The sequence below is a fragment of the Zasmidium cellare genome (assembly GCF_010093935.1).
Source record: "Zasmidium cellare ATCC 36951 unplaced genomic scaffold M409scaffold_3, whole genome shotgun sequence".
Taxonomy (NCBI): Eukaryota; Fungi; Ascomycota; class Dothideomycetes; order Mycosphaerellales; family Mycosphaerellaceae; genus Zasmidium; species Zasmidium cellare.
In genome coordinates, this window is record NW_022986947.1 from 692,376 (window position 1) to 715,888 (window position 23,513).

The 23,513-nt window shown below is 55.0% G+C and overlaps 10 protein-coding genes across 10 annotated transcripts; 4 read left to right on the forward strand and 6 right to left on the reverse strand.

The window, feature by feature from the left end:
* Window positions 1-1,166: 1,166 nt before the first annotated feature.
* On the reverse strand, window positions 1,167-2,855 carry M409DRAFT_50044 (uncharacterized protein; the record flags this gene model as incomplete). The annotated part of the gene is made up of 1 exon (XM_033811434.1): window positions 1,167-2,855. The coding sequence occupies one exon, from the start codon at window positions 2,853-2,855 to the stop codon at window positions 1,167-1,169; it is 1,689 nt and encodes a 562-aa protein (XP_033673214.1).
* Window positions 2,856-3,385: 530 nt separating this feature from the next.
* On the forward strand, window positions 3,386-4,429 carry M409DRAFT_50045 (uncharacterized protein; the record flags this gene model as incomplete). The annotated part of the gene is made up of 3 exons (XM_033811435.1): window positions 3,386-3,982; window positions 4,063-4,189; window positions 4,266-4,429. The coding sequence occupies 3 exons, from the start codon at window positions 3,386-3,388 to the stop codon at window positions 4,427-4,429; spliced, it is 888 nt and encodes a 295-aa protein (XP_033673215.1).
* Window positions 4,430-4,616: 187 nt separating this feature from the next.
* M409DRAFT_17563 (uncharacterized protein) lies at window positions 4,617-5,315 on the reverse strand (the record flags this gene model as incomplete). The annotated part of the gene is made up of 1 exon (XM_033804111.1): window positions 4,617-5,315. One exon carries the CDS (start codon window positions 5,313-5,315, stop codon window positions 4,617-4,619), a length of 699 nt encoding a protein of 232 aa, XP_033673216.1.
* Window positions 5,316-5,729: 414 nt separating this feature from the next.
* Window positions 5,730-7,349, reverse strand: M409DRAFT_17564 (uncharacterized protein; the record flags this gene model as incomplete). The annotated part of the gene is made up of 1 exon (XM_033804112.1): window positions 5,730-7,349. One exon carries the CDS (start codon window positions 7,347-7,349, stop codon window positions 5,730-5,732), a length of 1,620 nt encoding a protein of 539 aa, XP_033673217.1.
* Window positions 7,350-7,858: 509 nt separating this feature from the next.
* M409DRAFT_17565 (uncharacterized protein) lies at window positions 7,859-8,619 on the forward strand (the record flags this gene model as incomplete). Its single annotated transcript, XM_033804113.1, has 2 exons — window positions 7,859-8,406; window positions 8,469-8,619. 2 exons carry the CDS (start codon window positions 7,859-7,861, stop codon window positions 8,617-8,619), a joined length of 699 nt encoding a protein of 232 aa, XP_033673218.1.
* A 2,272-nt stretch (window positions 8,620-10,891) lies between these two features.
* Window positions 10,892-13,003, forward strand: M409DRAFT_17566 (uncharacterized protein; the record flags this gene model as incomplete). Its single annotated transcript, XM_033804114.1, has 3 exons — window positions 10,892-11,077; window positions 11,163-11,460; window positions 11,517-13,003. 3 exons carry the CDS (start codon window positions 10,892-10,894, stop codon window positions 13,001-13,003), a joined length of 1,971 nt encoding a protein of 656 aa, XP_033673219.1.
* A 1,003-nt stretch (window positions 13,004-14,006) lies between these two features.
* On the reverse strand, window positions 14,007-16,033 carry M409DRAFT_63051 (uncharacterized protein; the record flags this gene model as incomplete). The annotated part of the gene is made up of 3 exons (XM_033815418.1): window positions 14,007-14,888; window positions 14,945-15,461; window positions 15,519-16,033. 3 exons carry the CDS (start codon window positions 16,031-16,033, stop codon window positions 14,007-14,009), a joined length of 1,914 nt encoding a protein of 637 aa, XP_033673220.1.
* A 1,447-nt stretch (window positions 16,034-17,480) lies between these two features.
* M409DRAFT_63052 (uncharacterized protein) lies at window positions 17,481-19,034 on the reverse strand (the record flags this gene model as incomplete). Its single annotated transcript, XM_033815419.1, has 3 exons — window positions 17,481-18,069; window positions 18,133-18,431; window positions 18,483-19,034. 3 exons carry the CDS (start codon window positions 19,032-19,034, stop codon window positions 17,481-17,483), a joined length of 1,440 nt encoding a protein of 479 aa, XP_033673221.1.
* Window positions 19,035-20,234: 1,200 nt separating this feature from the next.
* On the forward strand, window positions 20,235-22,159 carry M409DRAFT_63053 (uncharacterized protein; the record flags this gene model as incomplete). Its single annotated transcript, XM_033815420.1, has 6 exons — window positions 20,235-20,624; window positions 20,684-20,839; window positions 20,899-21,172; window positions 21,223-21,310; window positions 21,367-21,790; window positions 21,890-22,159. 6 exons carry the CDS (start codon window positions 20,235-20,237, stop codon window positions 22,157-22,159), a joined length of 1,602 nt encoding a protein of 533 aa, XP_033673222.1.
* A 605-nt stretch (window positions 22,160-22,764) lies between these two features.
* Window positions 22,765-23,419, reverse strand: M409DRAFT_17570 (uncharacterized protein; the record flags this gene model as incomplete). Its single annotated transcript, XM_033804115.1, has 2 exons — window positions 22,765-22,974; window positions 23,111-23,419. 2 exons carry the CDS (start codon window positions 23,417-23,419, stop codon window positions 22,765-22,767), a joined length of 519 nt encoding a protein of 172 aa, XP_033673223.1.
* Between the last annotated feature and the right edge of the window lie 94 nt (window positions 23,420-23,513).

Below are 23,513 nucleotides of genomic sequence, written 5' to 3' on the forward strand. Positions count from 1 at the left end.
CCTCCGCTTAGAGCGCTCGCAGGCTTCGGCGATGGGGTGCTCGGATCGGGCATGCTCAGTCTTTAAGCAAGGAAAGCACTGGACGAGAAGAGGGAATCCGTTCGCAGTATAGCAAGCGGTTGTTGGAAGTCGAAGAACAGAAAGAAGTGTTGCCTCCTCGACCTTAAGGAAAATATTCCTTGATCCTGACGACCGTCAGACGTACCCTTCGATTACGACACATGCTGTAGGTATGCGTGTTTGACACGATGTGAATGATGTTGCGGTGATGCCACCGATCCCTGTTAAGGTGGAGCTGTACTACTTCATCACGTGAAGATGAGAACACCCGTGACACCTCACATGGCGTGAAACTTGTGCACTTCCGCACCAAAGAAGGGTGTCAAGACCTGAACTACTTCGGGAACGAGGTCAAGGTAACAAACATCCCCTACATTCACTTGCAAAGCGCTAGAAAGCGCTAAAGCCGCGCTGAAACATTGATCCGGTACCCTCACTCAATACCTCGATATTCTTCCCACTTTTTGAAAATCCTGTATTGTCCATGAATAGGGTGATCTCTTCATCAGCGCTCGGTGCACGATTTCCACTCGCGCAGAGTCCGGTGTAGTAATTGCGTCGTTGACAATATCGAAACTCAACTCAACTGAGAGCGAATATCACTTCCAACCCAGAAGACAGCCTGACCCAGTGACGCATGCTTCCTTGCCAGCTCCTAGCACTGTCAAAGTTCTGTGATGTTTGTCACAGAGAAACTGCGTCTTCGTCAAGAATGTGGTCATACATGGATTAGCGCTTGCTAGAGAGTAAGTTCCAAGTGAAAGTACATCAGAAGACTCCAAAGGTCTGCCAGTGAACGATCTACTTCACGTGGAAGAGCGAGCACTGGTCATTCAATCTCGAGATGTCTGTGATCTGGTCTCAATTTAGTCTGTGGCACCATCATGTTGTGGGATGCGCTTCAGGTGAGCGGGCGCATCTCATATCCCTTTCATGAACCAGCTGGAGAAAGGTGATGTGTTACCACTGTAAAAAGATATGAATTTCAATGCTCGCTACAACGATGCGCTTTTATGCAAGAGTGTTCGCCCGTGGTCATGCTTTCAGAGCGCTGTAGTGAGGTCATGAGCCGACCTCACCTCCAGCTCTCCCTACCAGCCCCTTTTTCACACCCCATTCGTCTCCCTCCGACAAAAGCACGAAGACGTAACCCTAACATCCGCCTCCAACCTCATCCGCTCAAGCTGCTTGCTCACCTCCTCCGCCTCCACAGCCCGCCCAAGCCTCTTCAAACACTCATGGTACCCATGCAAAGCCCAGATATTGTTGGGATGCCTCAAAGCCCGAGGCAGCGTATCGTCAAGCCCGAGATCGGCTTTGTATACTCCAAGAGCCTCTTCCACGTTGCCTTGCTCGAGATTCAGGGCACCGTATGCGTGGCGTGGCGGTTGCATCCAGCCCCACGGCTCGTCGTATGGGAGGTTATCGCTCAGGGCGATGGCTTTGCGGAGGTGCTCGAAGCCGGTGTTGATGTTGCCGCGACGGTATTCGAGCTCGCCGTCTAGCATTGCTGCTGCGACTTTTAGGATGTCGATGGCGGTGTTGTTGAAGAGGGTTCGTGATTCCGGGACCCTTGATACGGCGTCGTGGAATTCGTTTCGCTTTGCCTCCGCCTCTGCTACCTTCCCGCTCACGGCCAATGCGACTCCTTGGCCGTAATATGTCATCGCCGTGGTGACAGAGTACAGGGCTCTATCCTTGGGTATCGCCAAATCAAGGAGATCCTGCCACTTCCCAAACCGCACGAGTACATGCACTCTCAAGGAGAGGAAACTCTCCAGCCAGTCAGCCATTGGCGGGGACTCAATCCTCAGCAGATCGTCTGGCAGACAGGTTTCTAACCTCGCAGTCGTGTCTATCGCAGCCTGGAAATTGCCAGCGAACATAGCGGCATACACTCGAAAGTGATAATTGTGTGAGCGGTAGAGCGAGTAGAAGTTCAAAGCACCAGCGCGAGACAAATATCGCTCATCAGCCTCAATCGCGGCTGCATTGGACTCCATCGCACGCTTCCAGTCGCCGCAGAGCACATCGAGATGTGTCGGCATGTGCTGTAAATGGCCAGCATCGGGAACCAGTCCTCGTAGGCGATCAGCTACAGGCAAGGCAGACTCAGGGCTCGCGGACATTTCCATCAGATGGATGTACAGGTGAAGCAAACCGGGATGTACGTTCCCACCTGGCATTGAGATTGCCGAATCCAAGACAGACTTGGCCTCCAGCGTCCTCGAGCCTTCGCTGGGCTCGCCAGTCCGAATGTCCCAAAGAGCCCATGGAGTCAATTGCATGAGTGAGTCCGCATACAGTGCCGCCACGTCGAGATCATACCCAAACTGCTCGTACACCTGCGACATAGCCAGGGCATAGTCCTGATTCCACGATGAACTATCATCAGTGTCTTCTCGATACCGGAACTGCGCAGCCTCGATCAGGAGTCTCTCGATCGGGGTCACACTGGCGTCTTCTCGCTCGGCCAGATCCCTCGCTTCCTTGAGCGCATTCCTCGCCCGATTGAGATTCTCGCTCCGTTCTTGCTCGTCGAAGATCTCCCATGGCTTGTTGTAGTTCGGACCTAGGACATATGCCAGGCCCCAATGAGCCATGCAGCAATCTGGATCTTCAGCTATGGCTTTCTCGAAACACTGCAATGCTTCCTCGTGGTTGAACCCATACGACCAGACGAGTCCGCGGTTGAACCATGTTTGCGCTGCGGAGTTCTTCGTGCTGATTCGGCGACTGTACGATCCTAGGTTGAAGTATTTTTCATGGTGGCTCGCAGCCTGATTCTCACCCATGGCATGGAGTAAGGAGATCGTTGCTGGACAGCTATGAGTCGGCCAGAGATATCTTGCAGTTTATTGCGGTGTTGGCGATTTGCATAAGAGCTCGACTGGCGCGATTGCCTCTGCACAATTAAGTGAGCACAATCGCCTAGCCGTGCTATAGCAGTCAATATTGATCCAGGCAGACTCAATGCCTGCTAAGAGAAACGCATCCTCACAAAATCTTTTGGCCGGACTGCATGGCCAGCACAGAAAGCAGCCAATCGTCGCGCTCGAGCAAAGGCGTGATTCCTGGACGTCACAGGTAGACGTGAGGTGGACCTTCAAGGTGGAAAGTGGGGAGATCGAGAAGCACAGCTCGGTCGGCCAACAACACCCCAGGCCGATCAGCTAACGGCATAGCAGCCCTAGCGATGTCCAGAGAGGGCAATGTTAGGGCGAGGTGGAATAGCAATAAAACCTACTTCTCTGCCAGTCTTATACAACCTCTCGTTCACCACTGACCGATTCGGCCTAACCATACAGTTTCTCCTCATCGAACCATGGCCGAGATCAAGCCCGCCAAAGCCGACATCGTCTACAAGACCGTTGGAAAGCTGAACATAGCCTTCGACCTCTTCCTCCCGGACAACAATGCTAAGAACCTCCCCATCCTCCTCTGGTACCACGGCGGAGGCCTCCTGCAAGGCCACAAAGGCCAACTCGCTCCGCACATGCGTAAAGCGCCCAACAAGTACGGTCTGGCAGTCATCTCCGCCGACTATCGGCTAGCACCGCAAGCAAGCGTGCAAGAAATCCTCGAAGACGTGCAGGACGGCATCAAGTTCATTCGGACTCAGTTGGCCTCCCAGGTCGGCGAGGGTGTGCTCGATGTCAACCGACTGGCCGTCTCTGGGAGCTCGGCGGGTGGCTATCTTTCTCTGCTGGCGGGCATTTACGTCGAGCCTAAGCCGAATGTCATCCTGCCTATATACCCCATTACGGATCCTCTAGGCTACTTCTTCACCAACCCTCAGCCGCCGCCTATGGGGCGGAAGCTGGTTGAGCGGGAGGATATCGCCGAGTTCCTGGATCCCAAGGCGGACCAGGTTGCGAGTAATGCGCAAGATAGTCCACGGATGAACATGTACGTCCGTATGGTAAGTGGCACTAAAATCCCCCCGACCAGGTTGGCGAGAATGCACATCAGTGATGTCTTGCTGACTTTCATACCTGATAGCTGCATGATGCGAACCTGGCCAAATTATGGCATGTCCCCGAGGGCGAGGCGGTAGACAAATTCAGGCTTTCACGCCAGATATATGGTCGTAGATCCTCGCCAGCATACTTCCTGCACGGCGATGCGGGTGAGTAGCCCTTCGTAGACCGTTTTCTGAAAGCGTGTTCCCGTTCCAGTGGTAGTGATAGCTAATGCCCTTGCAGACTCCTGTGTAGGTGTCGAACAAGCAGATGAAGTGGTTGGCGCGATGTTGGGATGTGGGATCGAGGTTGTATATGAGAGGCCTCATGACAAGGACCACTTTCTGGACACGCCACCGGATTATGAGAACGAGGCGTTCTACTCGTTCTTGCTGAAGCATGTATAATCGAGAGTGGCAGTCCAAACCCAGATTGACCTTCCACTTCACTCGAAGTAGTCGCGCATGCTTGTAATGTCGTCGTGGTCGTGTCCATGATCGTGAAGTCTCACATCATCTCGGGAACGGGCATCAGTGATCACATTGGTGAAAACACATCGCATGCACCCAAAAGAGGTCATATCTTCCAGCATCATCACTCCAGACGAGCCCTCGCAGCCTCAATCCTCAGCCTTTCCTGAATCCCATCCCATCCCCTCCTCACCACATCCTCCATGATACTACCCCTCAGCCTCCCACAAGCCTCCTCAACCGACATCAGCCTCGACGTATACAGCGCCTCTTCCTCATCCACACCCGTCCCCTCATGCCTGACAGGCTCATATATCACCTTCTCCCCACCACGTCCAACAACAACATCCTCCTCGATCCTCCCCTTCAACGTCCCCTCCCTCGGAAAAGGCTCTGGAGGCCTATATCCCCCAGCACCACCACCCCGATACCCCCTCTCCACCTCCGGCGGCACGGTCTCCGCCACATACCAAAACAACAAATACTGACTCCGCCTACTAACCGGCTCCGCCTGCACCCACACACTCTCCCTCACAAACTCCCCACCCCCATCCCCATCCTCCACCGGCTGCCGATGTCTCACCGGCAACGGCAACAACCGATTCCTAAACCCGCTCTCCTCGAACCCCTCTCTTTCCGCCGCCCGCGCCAGGTCCTCGTCGGCGTTCTTGCGCCCTTTCGGCAGGAACCAGTATTCGTCGCGTGTGTGGTAGCATAGTACGACGCGCGAGGTCGCGAGGTGGAAGATGGCTACGCCGGCGCCGAGGGTGAGGTGTTCGCTCGGCCAGGTGGCGGAGATGGGACGGGAGGGTTGGGGTGGCATTTTGAGGGGTTGCGGGCCATGGTGTTTTGGGTGCGGTGGTGGGTTTACGTGGATGGGGGATTCGGCGTCATTTTTGGGTTGTTGCGTTGATGCGGTTTTGGCTTCAATGGCGTTGTGTGAGGTTGGGTCGTGGAGTCAGGGTCTTACAGGAACACGAAGGCTCGGGGGATGGGCCTTGTGAAATGGGCAGGTGTTGTCGAGAAATGTGGCCAACGAGGCGGTCTATTGAATTTCATGGTCGATTGGACCGATAGGTATGAGAGAAATAATCAGGCAAAATGTCTTGTAGTCAATAAGATATTCACGTTAAGCCATATACATATTTGGGGGTATCATCACTTCAGAAGCAGTAGTCGTGCTACCAACAACATAGGGAATCGTCAATCCGAAATGCATCTCAACCTTTCCCGCGCCTCACGCCATGCCATTCGAAGGACGATGCCTGCTACTACTTGGTGACGGAGGCGCGTCGCCATGGTCGTCGTCCTTCCTCTTGAAGCCCCAGCTTCTAAACAAATCCGAGAAAAGGGCGCTGCCAGAGTACGTGCTCTTGCGCCTATGTCGTGATCGATGTGGCTGCGCTGGCATCGTGCTGGCTCTCGAGAGGCCGGGCTCGAGACCTACCCCCTCCTCCTCGTCGCCCTGCCCGAGTGATTTTCCAGCACTTGATCTTCGACGCCTCCTTTGACGCTGCTGGCCTGTTGTAGCGGGTCTTGTGGGATTCGACGTCGAGGAGGTCGGTCGCTCAAAAGTGCCATACTGGTCTTCCGAGTCGCCCAGTGCCTCCCAAATCGCCCTTACTTCTTTCAGTGTGGCCGCACGATGCCGGCGCTTGCTAGTATGGACATGTGTGTGGCCAGGCACGAAGTTGGGTACTTTATTCGTCGTGGTATGGCTTCTTTGCAGGGACTTGCGTATCAAGTTGGTATGCTCGGTTACTTCTCTCTCGCTCTCGATATCGTCGTCCGTATGCACAGAATCCGAGTCGTTTGTATCTGTGTCGGGATCGCCCACAAATCCCATTCCAGGCGCAAGAACCGTCTGTGGGATGTCGGTCTGCACTAGATGATGATCTTCGTCGTCGTCATCCTGCAGGCGCCAACTGAGAGCCAAAACGCCGGCCAGGAGTAAGACTGTGCCCAAAGCAATCAGACCAGCATGAAGCGGGGGCAGGCGGTGCATTTGCTGAAAGTAAATCAGGCCATCCAGGATCGCAACTATGTTGTATATGCAAAACACAAAAGGGTACAGAATGCTTGTCGAGATAAGCTTCAGACCCAAATGTAGGTAGTATAGCTGCGAGAGCGACAAGGCAACGAAAGCCAGGATGAGGACCCACGGCTCCCATGACTTGAACTGGTTGCTGTGGTGGGCCAGGCTGCGGACGACCAGTTCGACTGCGCTCTTGGCCAAAAGCAAAGCATGCGCGGATAGAATTCCTGACACCAGCCCAAATATCATACCATTGATCAGGAGCACTCGTGGACTCTCGCGCTTCTGGGCCGGTATGCACTTGCGCAGTGTGAATGTCACGACCACTACCAGTATGGCGAAGAACAGAGACAGGAAGAACCAGACCAGGAAGCTTGCCTCGCCCAGCAGAACCAACAGCTGCTGAAGACTATGGCTCGGCTCTGGCATGGCAGAGAAGTAGCTGATCAAGACAGCCCCCGCAGCGACCAGTATTGTTCCCCACGCTGATCTCCAAGTCCATGGCTCTTTCAGTAACAATGTCGCCAGAATACTGTTGAACACCAGCCCAGATGCTTGCAATGTACTGAGGAGTGGCAGAGGCAGCGCCACAATCTGTATAGTCGATCCTATGATATTTGCGACCAAGAACAGAAACATCCCAATCTGCCATCGTCGTCGTCGGTGAGGAGGCCGTCGCAAAGAATGATCCTCCTTCTCATCTTCGAGCATGTGCGACTTGCGCTGGAGAGTGAGGCCGATCGATTGGACGCATGTCGAAAGCAAGCCTACAATAACGCCCAGCGTTATGGCAGCTGCTGGGTCGAGAGTGAAGTCGCTCATGATGATGGAAGGCGAGTAGTGTATGGCTGCAGCCCGGCTGTTATCGACCCATGGTGCTGTGGTTGAATGAGTCCCTTGCGGTGATTGTCTGTCTTCGCCGATTGTGTTTGTCAGGCGGCGGTCAGGCGGACAGAAGAGCAAGACACGGGCTGCGTAGACGAGTGAGCGAAGAGTGACGGATGATCCCCGGATTGTTGTGTGGTCAACGAGACGAGTCGAGTCGAGACGTTGCGCGCCGTGAGGTCACGGGATGAAGCTCTGCTATTGGTCGGCCAAGCGAGGACAGCAACGTGCGTCGGTCAACTGCTGCTGCTCAGCGAGCAGCGTTGCTTTCTTGAGAGCTGCCATTGAAGTCACTCAACCTCCATCTAGCCCTGCAAGGTCTCCATACGACTACATTCGAGCTTCACCGAACCGACAGAAGCTGCATCACCCACCGCCAACCCCGTCCGCGTCCTTTCTACCCACTCCCAGCCGGCTGCCTGTACAGCAGCTCCAAACCCGCAACCATGTCCCAAATACACGCCATGTCGGACGACCAGGTGAACCAGGAGCTGCGCAAGATGACTGCCTTCATTCGGCAGGAAGCGCTGGAAAAGGCTCGCGAGATTCAACTCAAGGCAGACGAGGAGTTCAGCATCGAGAAGTCCAAGCTGGTCCGCTCGGAGACATCTCGCATCGACGACGAGTACAAGAAGAAGTTCACCCAGGCTGGCATGAGCCAACAGATCACAAAGTCCACCCTCGCCAACAAGACGAGACTGCGAATCCTCAGCTCGAGACAGGAGCTTCTGGACCAGCTGTTTGAGGATGCGAGCAAGAAGCTGGCCGATACTGCATCCAAGGACAAGAGCAAGTACGAGAAGGTCTTGAAGAACATCATTCTGCAGGGACTGTATGCACTTGTCAATGAGAAGAAGGTGACCCTGCGGTGTCGGAAGAAGGATGACGACGTTGTCAAGAAGGCAGCTGAGGGCGCGAAGGAGGAGTACAAGAAGAACTTGAAGCGGGATGTTGAGATTCAGATCGATGGCAAGGAGCGGGTGCCCGACGACTCGTAAGTGTTGCGAAGACTGGGGCATCGTGGGCTATTGTGGCAATGCTAACAAGTACATTCAGACCCGGCGGTGTCATCATCCTCAGCGGCAACGGCAAGATCGACGTCAACAACACCTTCGAAGAGCGATTGCATCTACTCGAGACCGAAGCGTTACCTGCCGTGCGGGCAACACTGTTCGGAGAGAACAAGAACAGACGATTCAGGGACTAGAGGATTGCATCCCACATGTCATTAGCGCGGAGCCTTTCTTGTAGGGTATATGTATGTTGTACGAGCTGGAATACAATAGTCATTGCGAGTCAGCTGTCGAGTTCCAGATCAACAGAGGCAATCAGTTCAGGTGCTAGGCTCGGCTGGGCTTCATAGGATGCTAAACAAAGTATAGATGTTCTCAGAGCAGCAATTACCAGGAGTCTGTGCCACCGACTTCTCTCTGGGCGTGTCCTTGAAGCGTGATGAACGGGGAGGACAACCAATATCTATTCTCACCGTAATTTCGTTCAAAGCTAACTGGAGCACTGCAGTTCGGACGCTCTCTCGTCGTGAGCGCTTGGCCAAACCAGCTCTGCCGTCAACACGACAAAACGTATCGAATGCCAGATGGTTGAAATCATGTGCAGATTGTACACTTCGCGATCCCCAAAGACTAAATTATATGGTCGACTTGTCGCTTGCACCATCCCCTCTACCGTAGCGCCAAGTTCGTCTGCCTCTCAAGCGAGTGTGGCACATGCGGAGGAAGTGAATGCCAGCCAGAAGCCACCGCATTCAAAGCACCGAATAGCTGGAATTCATAGGCGCCAGTTCAAAGACAGCTGCGCTGTGACAGAACAAGAATACGATCACCGCTGTCGTCAGCAGCTTGGTCGACAGCAAGACGATGCGGTGGAACGATTACAGTACCACCAGCGCATCGTCCTGCTCGCAGGGCTGAACTAACCAAGACACCTAACGAGATCGCTATCTTCTGTTCCCAAGAAGGGCAGGTCGTTCGATAATCTCAGCCGCTGTCGTTTGCCGATGCAAGACTGGCCGCCAGACCGACACATTCGCCTCGCCCAGAACAGGCGTGCCGCGGGCCAGATGTATACTTACCATATGTACACCGAGCAACAAGGAACCCGAATGCAGCAGGTGAACGGACTCAAAGTCTTGGACCTCTGCAAGATGATGGCATCAAGATCAAAGCAAAAGGTACCCATCAATCCTCACAAGGCTTGAAATAGTTCACGTGGGCCATTCATGGGGAGCAAGAAAAGAACGCACATGGAACCCCAGCCAGCGCCAATGTTCAGTCAAGCACGCAACAACCCACGCACGCTGAGTCGTGCCGAGAAAGCAACGTGTGTGGCGATGCAAAGGGGGGTGAGACGCGCGTTCCGTGTGAGCGGGAAAGGAGAGGGTGTCTGTCCCTGCCCAAGAATACCAAGAGCGGAGCGGAACTTCCAAGAGTCCAAGAGCGCGCGCCCTTGGCCTTGCGCCCCCTCTCATCTCCGATGCTTGGCGGATTCCGGCGAGCTGCTGCGGCTGGGGCTGGGGTTTGGGGAGTGATCGATAGATGGGATGAGCCCGGCGACGGATCGAGGCGGGTGTTGGGACTGTGTTTTTGGAATGGAATTTCCTTGATTGTCCCGAGAGATATTTCGAACGATTCTTCGTTGTTCCTGTGCCTCGAGAGCTGCTTCGAAGGCGTGTTCGCCAGGTCGATGGCGCTGTCCGGCGTGTACAGTGTGGCGTGGTGTCGCGAGGTTCGCGAGGAACGCCAAGCATAGCTACGGAGCATCCCTGCCTGCGCGACTTTTCCGGAGTAACTGCCATTCCAGCATCCGGTTGTGCTGAGTGAAGGCTTTTTTTTCGTGTGGTGATGTGAGTGAGTCGCTGTGGCAGCCAGAGGAAAGTTTTCTGGGCTTGTGAAAAGTAAGGAAGTCATGCTGTTGTAATCAAATCTCTCATGAAGACCGCTGCATTTCGTATCACGTGATTATCTGAGGTGGTCCTGCTTAAAACGACCGCCACTTAGCACGCCCAGCCCTTGGCAGCGAGCCAGCCAAGCCAAGGTTCCGCCCGTTCACGACGCTCATTCGACTGAGGGAGTTGTCTCGATCGCAGTTTCCGAGCGAGCTTGGCACTCCGCTCCTGCCCTTGCCCAGGCCGCTGACGAGCGCCGGAGACGGTTTTCTATAAACTGGCCTGCCTCTTCCTCTGGCCCCGCTGCCCAGCTTTCACCCCCCGAACGACCCTCTGCTCTGCTCTTGTCCCCAGCGACATCCGCAACCGCCCTTTACTGCCTCCTGCCGCTGCCTTCACGCGCGTGGGTTGCCTCAACGAGCAGACTCTTTCGGCGTCACAGCCGCCTTAGAATTTTTCTTCATAAGCTGCAAACACGACCACACCTCTCCCGGAGCGTTTCCCATCTGGAGATCGTTTGCCAAGATCTCTACACGCCAAGACCTTCATCACTCCATCCAGCGCAGTCGCCTAGATGGACGGCAGCACACCTCAGACCGTCGCCCAGGCGGTGCAAGCGGCCACCCAACAAGCACAACAAGCTGCATCGCAGCCGTCGCCGGTCCAGGCACCGCAAACCACGCAGAGCTCGACCATCGACAACTTGACCTGCCAGTGGCAGGGTTGCGGCGAGCGATGCGACAGCGCTGAAGCTCTCTACGTAAGTCTACCCACCTGCCAGGCCACGCGCACATGTCGCGCTGCGCTGCACTACACATGTCAATCAGTGCTGACCCGCGACACAGGACCATGTCTGCGAGCGCCATGTTGGCCGTAAGAGCACCAACAACCTCAACCTCACCTGCCAGTGGGGTGCGTGCCGCACCACCACCGTGAAGCGCGACCACATCACCTCCCACATTCGCGTCCACGTCCCGCTCAAGCCCCACAAGTGCGATTTCTGCGGCAAGGCTTTCAAGCGTCCTCAGGATCTCAAGAAGCATGTCAAGACCCATGCGGATGACAGCGTCCTGATGAACTCGCCTCAACACGGCCAAGGTCGTACTGCTAGCAGCGGCGGCATGGGACAGCAGAATGGGAAGCGTAAGCATACCTTCTCCTCGAACTTCTGAGCCGGCATGCTGACGGCCTCCTGACAGCATCCTCCTACTACGGCGGAGGCCACGACTCTGCGATGGGCAACCCCTACCCATCATACCAGCCGGCCATGACCAACGGCGCTGGTGCTGGCTCTTATCCCGGTCCTGGTGGCGCTCAATATGCTGGATATGGCTCCGTCAGCTACCCCAACAGCTCTGCTTTGGCCGACATCCAGAGCATGGACACTCGCAGGCGCGCCATTGAGGCGCTTAATGACTTTCTTGGTGACATCAAGCGCCGCGCCATAGATCCCAACAACTACTACGACGTCGGCCACCGGCTCCAGGGCAACTCGCTTCCTCTTCCCGTCGGCACCGGCTACAACACTGGATACAACAACAGCGGCTATAGCAGTAGCAACTTCAACACTGCCAGCCTTCTTGACTCGTTCAACCATGGCGGCGGTATGGGCGGCGGTGGCGGCCACAGTAGTGTCGCTACTCAGGGTTACTCGCTGCCTTTGCCGAATGCGCGTACCAAGAACGACTTGCAGGACATCGATCGTTTCCTCGAGCAGCTGCAGGCGACGGTTTACGAGACCAGCAAGGTCTACGAGAACGGCAGCTCTGCCGCCGCAGCCGGTGTCCAGCAGCCTGGCGTCCACGCACACTTCACCGGCGACTTTGGCATGGGTAACAACCAGAACCAATACCGCTCCAGCAACAGCCCGCCGAACTTCCAGAACCATCTTGGCAACAGCGGCCTCGGAAGTGTCAGTGGCATGAGCAACAGTTCGAGCATGCAGGGCGTCACCTCGTCGTCGTCTGCCCTTGACACTCCAGCTCTCACTCCCGCCTCTGTGTCTTCGTACACCAGCTCTGGCCACTCTCCAATGAGCAGCCATAGCCGCGCAAGCTTTGGAAGCGTCAGTGGTAACATGTACCCCAACCTTCCTGCCGTCACTGGCATGTCTGATCTTGGATCCAACTACCCAACCACCACGTCGGCTCCAGCTTCTGGCCTGGCATCCGGGTTCGAGGGTCTTGACGGTCGCCGATACAGCGGTGGCAGACTCCAAAGACAAGCACCTCCAACGGCGGACCAGGACACTGAGATGGCTGATGCCGACGACGGAAGCCGCACTCCCAAGGCTGATGATGCCAAGGACGCCAAGGGCAAAGGGAACAGTAGCATTGACCCTGCGCTTCGTGGTGAGGACGAGAAATCATCAGACTCGGCGTCGACGCCAGCCGCGGCATCGGAAGGCGAAGACAAGCGCCAGGAAGAATGGGTCGAGAACATTCGAGTCATCGAGGCGCTTAGGAAATGGATCGGCGACCGATTGAAGACTGGAGACTACGCTGAAGCCGAAAAGGGCAACGAGTCCAAAGAGTGCGAGACCAAGGAGGGCGCGTCCAGCAATGAGGATGTCGACATGAAGACGGTCGCCAAGATGGTAGCCGAGAAGCTTGCTGGCGCCGAGACGGAGAGCAAGCAGCAGCAAGAAAGCGAGGTCAAGTACCCCAGCTTGCCAACTGCTGCTTAAGCATTGCTCACGAATCGGTCTGGCGTTGTGGTGTTGGTGAACGAAAAGCGAGCCACGGCTCTTGCTCGGGTGGAGTCATGAATGGGAACCATTTTCCAATCGACGACCATCGATTGTAGTAACGATGATGCGGACCTCGGGGGCGTTTTAAAGGTTTTCTTCCATATTACTTCTGAAGATGAAATTTTATAAAAATGTTCACTCAACTCTGTATTTCCCACGAGCGCGTCCCTGGCGTCTCTCTTTAAATGCCTCAGGTTTGGCTCCTCAGCTGAACGCAACGCTCCAGCTTGCGTATCCTGGCCGCGTCATCAGCGCGAACCACTTGGTAATTTTGACCTTGCTTTTCTTCCTTAAGGGTTGGGTTGAATGAATCCGTTTGATTAAATGAATGAAATGATGAGAGAAGGGGAAGAGAACGGTGTGTGATGTGGTGATTATGCCGTCTTCAGATCAATCGCTCGTTGGTGTTACAGCGTGTAGTCTGTCTATCTGTGTAATAAGCGAAGTGATCGAACCCGGTCTTTCGGTGGTTGATTCACATGTCACAAGGTCATAAGAAGATAGGCCCGTGACAGTGACGGTGACATTAACAGGGAAAGCGTTGACAGGGAAAGGGAGTTAAGTTCTAGAGACGTAGGGAAGGAGGAGAGGTTTACGAATTCGTCTCTTCTCTAGCCTCGACGAAAACTGTGAGAGTTATAAGTGGGTTTCGATTTGAGGTGAAAGATTTTGTTGCTCTTCTTCTTTTCACGCCTAAGGGCTGTGTGAAGAGAGTGGTCAGTCTGTCTCGCTGGGTTTGTCATTATTGGGGAGGTGAAACTAGGACAGTTAGTGATGGAGCATCTGATCCGGGCGGTTCAACGAAACCAGCAGGCCATTCCAGTGAGTAAACTGGTGCATTTTTGTGATGATTAAATTAATGAGATCTCGAAGCGCGTAAACAGACAGCGGTGAGTGATCCAAACTCTTCCACTCATTATTAGTGCCATCCTGTCTTCTCCTACTGCCCACTACCCCTCGGCCCACGACCATAATCACCACCACCTCGTCCTCCCCTCCCACGCCCTCTCCCACCACGACCACGAAACCCACCATCCCCTCCTCCTCGATTCCCCCGTCTCGACCCCCCACCGCGCCGATTGACAGAAAAGTCGATCCGGATGAGCGGCTTCTCGACCCACTCCACGCCCTCGAGTCCCAAGCGCTTCTTCTCCTCCGCAGGAATCCTCCACGCCTGGAAAACCCCCATGAGCGACTCCAGACTGTCGTTGGCGGGCTTCGCAGCAGCACGATCGTCGGCAGCTCCAGCACTAGTAGCTGCTGCAGTAGTGTTGCTTCGGCCAACATCGCGAAGTTCCGGGACCCAAGTCCGGACGTACTCGCCATTGGTATCGTAGTCGACGGCCTGCTTGACAGGGTTGAAGACGCGCGCATCGCCTCGTGGATCGTTGCCGACTCCCGCGACGTACTGCCAGTTGCCCCAGTTGCTCGAGACGTCGTAGTCGATAAGGTTCATTTCGTACCACTCGGCTCCGATGCGCCAATCGATGCCAAGGTGCTTTGAGAGGTAGGATGCTACGTTTTGCCGCGAACGGTTAGACGTCCAGCCAGTCAGGAAAAGTTCTCGCTGCGAGGCGTCTATCAGTCCCGTTCCGGTGCGTCCTGTGATGAAGCGCTCGACTGTGATGCGCGTGCTGGTGTCGTCGACCCCTTGGGTGTTCTTCTTCTGGGTCGAGTGCGTGTATGGCGAGCTGATGAATTTGGACTTTGCGCTGGGGTCTTGACGGTATCCGTCGACGAAGAAGAGCCTGACGCCGAATTTGCGAGTGCAAAGTCGCATGTAGTCTCGCCAAAGCAGCTCGAAACGAACGCCTGCTGTGCCCTGCATGAGACTGCTGTCAGTATGCAACGTCGAGCTTGGTGCAGGATATCTCAAACCTTGTTTTCACCCTGGCCATACCCATCGACGCCCTTCCCAACGTCGGTCTTGCCGTCTTCGAAATCGATCAATTTCCAATGGACCTGCCTCGCGGAGATGGATCCCAGTGCCAGCCAAGCTGACAACTTCGTGCTAAAGTCCAGACCTAACAACCCATTTCGAGTGTCTTTGTAGGCAGTCATCGATCCAGATTCGATGAGGTCGAGAACTCTCTCATGACCAGCCTTGGAGCCTCCAGTAAACGGATGTGCAGATTCTGCCCCTGGGGGATGAGTAGGAGCATTTGGAGGCGGCTCGTCATTCTCAAAAGGCTTCCAGAGGGCAGACTCTAATCCGTCGTATGTGGAAGGTATTGAGAACGGTGCAGCCTGGTCAGGGATAGAATCTGGCAGGGGAGGCAGACTCCCTGGCGTGGGATGCTCCTTTCGAGGGGCTGTTCTAAGAGGCTCAACTGTCTTCCTGAATGTAGTGAAGACATCTGATAGCTCCTCTGACTCCTGGATTGGCAAATCCCGGCTGTCCTTTGGTTAGCCTTCGTTGTTTGCATATGATTGGGGGCGCATAGGACCTTACTCGTCGACATAGTACTTCTCATCCGGCCATAGCTTGAACTCTCCTTTCTCTTCATCCATGAGTTCCTTGACATCATTCTCTTCAATCTTCTCCTCCCATCCCTCTTCGCTGGTCATCCAGACTCCATGAACCTCGGCGTCCTTCTGAGAACGAAAGCCCTCCAGGATCGATTGAACAGCACCTCTCACTGTGCCAACCCGTATCACCAGTCCACTCGAGATCCGTTCGAGATCAGTCTTCAAATCCCAGATGCTTTCGGCCAGGAACTTTGATCGTAGCTTCCCACACCTCCAGAACCCGCCAACCTTGGAACGCGCTTCTGGATAAGGTGATTTATCTCCATCTGACGTGAGGAAGCCCGAAACCTCGACCTGCGCAGCGGGAAAGACGTAGACCGGCAAGACATGAGTGAAAGGCTTCTGTGACTGCGAGTTCAATCGAGCAATCTCATGGAAGATTGGGTTATCGGCCAGTCGAAGGTCTCGTCGGAGGAGATAGACCAGAACACGCTGCATTTGGGACATGTCGTTGGCGACCACATTGGGGGAGACGATAGCGGTGCCGAGAGTTCAAGAATGGGACCAGGGTGTCGGAACAATGAAATCCTCTGAAGCAGCAACGTTGCAGATGCGAAATATCAGTGGGGTGAGGCTAAGACCTGGGCCCTATCAAGAACCGGCCAGAAGGTCGATGCGAGTCTGTTGCAGGTGGTTTGGAAGAAGCTCCGCCGATCCACGACCCAAGCAAGTCGGTCTGCCGCCAACCTTCGGCGTGGATACCAGGCACGCGTGCTTGGTGGTTGGCAGGTCGGAGGTTTGTTGTGGGTGCTAGACGGGAATAGCAAAGGCGCAAGTGAGGGTGTCATACTTGCGGGTGCTGCTAGCGACGGCGGACAGACCAGAGCGAGTGAAGAAGCAGGCACGGCAAGCGAGCGAGCCAGTGAGGCAGCGTCGGCGGTGCAGTCGGCGCAGGGTAGGGCAGGACGTGGGTGAGATCGTGAGGGTCGCAGGGAGGAGGGCGACAAGGAACAGAGATCGATATGCAAGATGCGCTACTGAGATTCGGCAAGTGGGCTGCCCTGCTTGTTCGGATGGTCTTCGCGTGCGCTACAGGGCCTCGCGCGTCTCACTGGCTGCAGCCTCGCCGCCGTCAGGGCTCGGAGGGATGCACAGAGACTGAATCTCTTCTCTGGTAGCGGCGACGACACGAGACCTGACCTTGCTTGGCACGAGTTACGGTCGAGCTTGCATCCGTCATGGCCATCCTCCCCGCCGGCCGCCTCGTCGCTCGCAGGGAGCGCCCTCACCCAGCTCCTCGCGTCGGTGTCGTTTCCATGACGATGTGATCCAGATGCTGCTGTTGCAAGCGTGGTGACAGCAGTGCAACACCGCAGCCGCAGTGGCCTGCACACGCAGACTGCATGCGGTTCGGGTGGGCAACAAACAAATGACGATGCCCTGCCGGCACAAGGTTGTGGCGTCGATCTCATCGCTAGCGCCATCGCGCCTCGGCTAAGAGGGTTCGACACAAGCGATACTTGGCGACTTCTCCTCGCATCTGATACAGATCAGCTCGAGGTGCGCTGATGGTCATGAGCTATATATGATGGCTATGACTCTAATGCACCCGAGTGCGTGTCTCCTCACAGTTGGACAGCTTCTAGATCATGCGATCGTCGTGACTTTGTAGAGTATTTTCCCGAGCCATGCGTGATACTATACCACTTGCCGATTTCCTTGCCGCGGTGAGGGTTCGGTGTCATTACTTGAGCGAGCATTCGAGAGAACACACGCGAAGGAGTGACCCGTCTCAAAGGCGTGAAATTTATGCCTCTGATTTGAGTAGGGTCGTTACACTCATACATGGGTGATGCAAGCTACTCCAACTTCACATCAGAACTTTTGCCAGGTAATCGTTTCACATCGAAGTTCGTTGTTAGACTCTTTAAGAGAGGGATGAGGCCTACAAGTCGCTCTTGGCCATGTACGGCTCAAGACGCTCCTTGAACTCCTCAACGCTCATCTCGTCTCCATCCCAGTGTTCCTCCTCAGCACCACCCAGCTTCTTGGGCGGGATGAGGACACTGTCAACCTTCTGGATGACACCATCCTTGGCAATAATGTCCTGCAGAGCGACGGTGGCGAATGCATTGATCTTGATACTGATGAAGCCACCGTAGCGTCCCACGTCGACAGACAGAGATCGGTCCTTGAGCACAGTGGGGAGGTCAATGTGGAAGAGACCCTTTTTAGGCAGCTCTTTCATGGCGTCGACGTCCTCCTTCTTGGCTTGGTAGATGGCGTCAGAGTACAGGGTAGTGTGTGGCACGACGTGGTACTCAAGCAGGGCCTTCAAGTACTTTGTGCCGTATTGTGAGAAGAGGAATGCGTTGATCCTGGGTCCCAATTTCGTGAACGCCCAGTTGGAAGGGGCGAAGAAGGTACCGCCAGAATGCTCGGTGTTGTTCAGCTTCTCCAACAAGCCTGTCTTGCCGAGACCAAGCTCAAGAGTGCTGAACTGGGTAGGGAAGAGGTCTACGATTGAGATGATGCTGGGTGTAGAATGTTAGCATCATCTTCTAAGGGGCTGCTCGACTGTATCTGGTGAAGCTTACCTTGGGGGTGGCAAGATCAAGCTATCCACACCGTGGATAACACCGTTAGTGCCAAAGATGTTGACAGCAATGATACGAGAGTAGAAGTTGACAGTCAGACCACGAAGGCTGAGCTTGAATGTCACACGCTGAGGCTCTGGTTCGGAGCTGAGGTGCTCGCCCTTCAGCAGGGTTGGAGCAGTGTGAGTAGAGAGCACGCGTCCGGCCGGGTAGAAGCCAGGGAGCACGTGGTAAGACAGAATGGCCTTCAGTTGCTCCTTGGAGGGCTTAGGAGCCTTCTGAGGAATTTTCTCGAAAGCCTACATTATGTTAGCGAGCATGCATGGCAATGACTACTTCAGGTTACGTACCTTGTCCGTTGGTGCAAAGATCGTGTAGTTGGCCTTTGTGCTGTTAAGTGCCTCAACCAAGTCATCGTACTCGGAGATGAGCTTGGCCAACTTGGTTGTGTACTTGCTCCCGGCAATCAATTGATACACGGTCTCATTGGGCTTGTGGTGGTGCGGTCGCTTGTGGGGACGACGACCATGACGACCTCCAAATACATCGATATCGTCGTTCTCCTCAAGCCACGACTCAACATCAGCGGCTGCTTCAGACATCCTATCGCCAAAAATGTCGGTAGCATCGCTGGCCTTGTCGAAAGCATTGTCAAGCACGCTCTTTGCATGGCACGACACCTTGTTCCAGGTCTTCTTCGATGTCTCAGTCACCTCTTGAATGTGCTCCCTCAAGCTGGAGAATGCATCGTTCTTGGTAGATTCAGCGGCCTCGAGCCAACTGTCGACGACGCTAGTATGCTCATGGTGGTCTTCGATGGCTAGCTCGCCGAGAACCTGCTCGTCAGGCAGCACGAAGGCTGTGGTCAACGCCGCAAGCGGCAAAACAGTGGAAAACTTCATGGCTACCCAATTGATGAAAGGGTGGATGGGTGAATAGAAGAAGAGGGAGAGGTAAGAGGCGTAATAGAGCTGCCTACCTGCCACGAGAGGAGGAGCACGCAATGCGTGTCAGCCTGAGCGAATCGATGACGAGAGTGTGAGAGGTCTGGTCCCTTCTCCTCCCCCTCCACCAACAAGCACCCACGCGTCGTCGGTGCAGCCTCTGCCCGACATGCGAGTGCGAATGAAAGGGAGTCCCTTGTGCACGCAGGATCAGACCCAAGCCTGCGGAAGCCACGGGCGCTTTCCTGTCAGATGTTTGCACAAATGCCTGACGCTGAGGGGTGGGCAAACGAATCGCGAGACAGCTCTCCTGAAACGCCGCAGGTCGAGCAGTTCTGGGAGAAGAAGCTCAGATTGATTGTTCTCGAGAGGCGTGTCGAATGTCGAGTTTGGTCGTCTCCGGACTGTGAGCTAAGTTCACCAAAGGGCAAGGGTAAGAGGATGAAGACAGTGCATTCTGCAGAGCGAGTGAAAGAAGCGCTGGAGAGCGCTTTGGAGAGCCCTTGCAACGTCATCTCCCAGGGCGACACTGCACTGCTATCTTGCCAAGACCTCCGATATCAACAACGCGCATCCACGCGTAGACATCCTCTACATATCCAGTGCCTGACCTCCTCTCTCAGACCTCTTCAACCTGTCGAACTGCCCCCTTCATCCTCTCCACGAAAGCGCGAGCGAGCTGAGGACTTCCCACATCTGGACTCGGCCCGCCCGGAAATGCACGTCCGAGTTCAGGAACAAGACGCGTATCTTAAGATTCAGGGCCACGCGAGGTCGCAACGAGTGAAAACGATCAACCTGCTTGTTGTTCGGCCGCCATTGGCTTGGAGTCTTGAGGACGGAGGTGACAAATGCCTCGTGAAGCAACCTCCGACCGCCTCCCATGCAGCTAGAGGACATCGAAGCTGCTCCGTAACCCGCTGAAGCAATCCACGCGACATTTACGTCAAGGCCACGGGCCCGGTGATGATGGCAATGTGGCATGTTGCATGAGAGTAAGTCGGCGGTCAAAACTTGTTGAAGCGTTTGTGTTTGCTGTTTTCACCGCACATTCCTTTGCTATTTCTTCTCACATCCGTGGATATCTTTCACGGACAGTCTACATCTTCTAGCCCATTAGACCGACCTGAAAGACACTCACATTTCACTTTGCACATCATGGCGCTTGCTGCCCACGTCGACCCGGACGAGCTGATCGCGAGCCTCAACCACCACCCACATCACAAGCATCGTCCCCATGCCGGGGCTCTCTCCCACCAAACTCCCTACAGTACCCGCTACAATGCCGAGTTCGAGCTGTCCAAGTTCAAGATCCCTCACGACGGAGCGCCGGCCGACGCCGTCCACCAGATGCTCAAAGATGAGTTGGATCTGGACGGAAGGCCGAATCTGAACCTAGCCAGTTTTGTTGGAACCTACATGGAGAAGGAGGCAGAGAACCTCATGATCGAGAACCTGTCAAAGAACATGTCGGATGCAGACGAGTACCCTGCTATGATGCAGATGCACGCCCGTTGCGTTTCCATCCTCGCACACATGTGGAATGTGGTGAGTAGTGCGCGCGTGGTTCAGGTTTGTGAGCCTTCCTGACTCTAACTCTTAAATAGCAAAAGGGAGAGAAGGCTGTAGGGACGGCGACGACAGGTTCTTCAGAGGCAATTCATCTGGGTGGTCTCGCCATGAAGCGCAGATGGCAGGAGAAACGCTGGGCCGCTGGGAAGGACACCAGCAAGCCGAACATCTTGATGGGTGCCAACGCACAGGTGAGTCCGATCACGTGCACAACACTTCTCACCCATGACAGTGCTGATAAGACCGCCAGGTTGCTCTGGAAAAGTTCGCACGATACTTCGAAGTCGAGGCCCGTATCCTTCCTGTTAGCGCCAAATCCGACTATCGCCTGGACCCCGAGCTTGTCAAGAAGAACATTGACGAGAACACCATTGGAGTCTTTGTGATTATGGGAAGCACATACACCGGACATTACGAGCCCGTGGAAGAGATCCACGACATCCTGGATCAATTTGAGAAGCACACTGGAAATGATATCCCCATTCACGTGGATGGCGCTTCAGGGGCGTTCATCGCGCCATTTAGTAAGGGCGCGCTCTTAAGTTGGTGAAAGTCGATGTCTGACGTGTAACAGCGCATGCAAAGGCTGGTGGGAAGAAGTGGGATTTTGCGCTTCCTCGCGTGAAGTCCATCAACGTGAGCGGACACAAATTCGGTCTCGTGTGAGTAGCCATGACATAACCACTTTCTAAGCCATAAAGCGCTGATTGTGAACAAGATACGCTGGAGTCTGCTTCATCGTCTGGCGCGACGAATCCTACCTGCCCAAGCACTTGATCTTCGAACTGCACTACCTAGGTGGCACCGAGGAGAGCTACACACTCAACTTCTCCCGACCGGGCGCTCAAATCATCGCGCAGTACTACAACCTCATGCACCTGGGTTTCACGGGCTATCGAGCCATCATGGAGAACGCGCTCTCCAACGCACGTCTTCTCTCCAAATCCCTCGAGGCTACGGGGTGGTACCGCTGTGTGAGCGATATCCACCGACCCAAGGGCCAGCACGAGTACAGGAAGGGAGAAATCGCCCCGACCAAGGATGGCGAGACGTCTGCGGATTACAATGCTGGTCTACCCGTCGTGGCCTTTTGCCTCACGGACGAATTCAAGACGAAATACCCGCACGTAAAGCAAGCGAGTGTCAGCAACCTGCTCCGCGCAAAACAATACATCATCCCAAGTGAGTAGTCTTCCTTCTCTCGCCAACCTAACCACCCCCTCACACCCACACTCTCCCAGACTAACCCCCTCCCGCCCGCCGAATCCCAAACCGAAATCCTCCGCGTCGTCGTCCGCGAATCCATGTCCCTCGACCTCCTGGACCGCCTCATCACCGACATCCTCGCCGTGACAGAGAACATCATGAACACCGACGCCGTCGACCTCCAGGCCTGGCAGCCGTTCGACAGCAGCACCGAGAAGAAGCACGCCAGTCGGGGCGTGCATGGGCAAGAGAAGCACAAGGCGAAGAGACCGATGGGGGAGGGCGTGCATAGGGCTGTTTGTTAGGGGGAGAAGGAGGAAAGAGCCGGGTTGTGGGACGCTATTATGATAGGGACCTTCTCATGTGGAGAATCTTTCGTATGCAGGTCATTCGTGCGGCAAGTGTGGGTTGCGGCCCTGCAGGTTGGTGGTGTTTGAAACGTGGTCCGGAGGTTTCGAGGAGGGGTGTTTGTTAGGTATCCTCGTTGATGACGAGAAAAAGTTGACTGTGGCCTGTTTTTTGTTCCGAGGTGAAACTTGAGTGATGTGACAGTGTTTCGTTTGCGTCAACTTTTACTGTGCGCAATCATCCTCACATAGTACTCACTCACTCTGTCCGAATGGAGGTGACACTGGAGTGCTTGAGCGCGAAGACGAAAGATGTGAGAGGCTAGTCCACACCAGCGCTCTATCTTGATGTAAACGATCGACTTGTGATTATCCAACCAGCACCTCCCACTAAAACCCAACATCTTGCAACAGCACTAATAAGAGGGTACATCTTTGATCGCCGTGAGGCTTCCCCAATCTTTGCCTTTTCTAACGCCAATCAAAACGCCATATTCAAAAAACTTACTCTTTCCACATATCCACCTCTTCTCTTACTCTTTCTCTTTCTCTGAACAACAGCATCACCCAATCCTCCGTTCCAAATGTTCGACCCTCAAGCGGAAGCCCCTCACAATCTCTCTGATGCGCTTGATCTTATCGAATTCCGTCTCGAGCTCGTCGATCTGGTGCAGGATATTGCGGAAGCGAGCGATTTCCGCGTCGGCCATTTGGATGGCGTTGCCGGAGCGGTCGTATTGCGCTTGGGTAGCGCGTTCGGTGGCTTGATTGAGCTATAGAACAACATGAGTTGTTTTAGTTGGTGCTGTGGTTATGAAATGTGTTTCTGGAGAAGTGATATTTATCTTTCTTTGCTGTGGCTGCGGGGATGGATGGAATGGATGGAGTGTAGGAATTTCGTTGCCCCACCTGTTCGAGACGCTGCGAGATGGCCTGCATGACGTGGTCGAAATGCCGCGAGAGCAACTGCAGGCTGCCCGGGTCGAGCAGCAATCGGCCCTGGCTGCTGGCCTGCGAGCCGGCGGGACTGCGAGCCTGGGCGTGGGCGAGCTGCTGGTGCTGGCGGAGGGTGGCGATGTCTTGCGGCGAGAGGCCCAGGCGGTTGTCGGCGACGGAGCCGGCGGAGGGTGTGGCGGGCTGCGGTGGGGAGCGCACATGTTGTTGGCCGTGACCGTGGTGGTGGGAGGAGGAGGAGGAATGGTGCGAAGAGGAAGGCATTCATCAATCAGATGACGGCGGCCAGCGCCATGGCATGACTACTGCTGGGAGGAGGGCTGCATGGGGCACCGTCGCATAGGGATGTTGAAGGAAG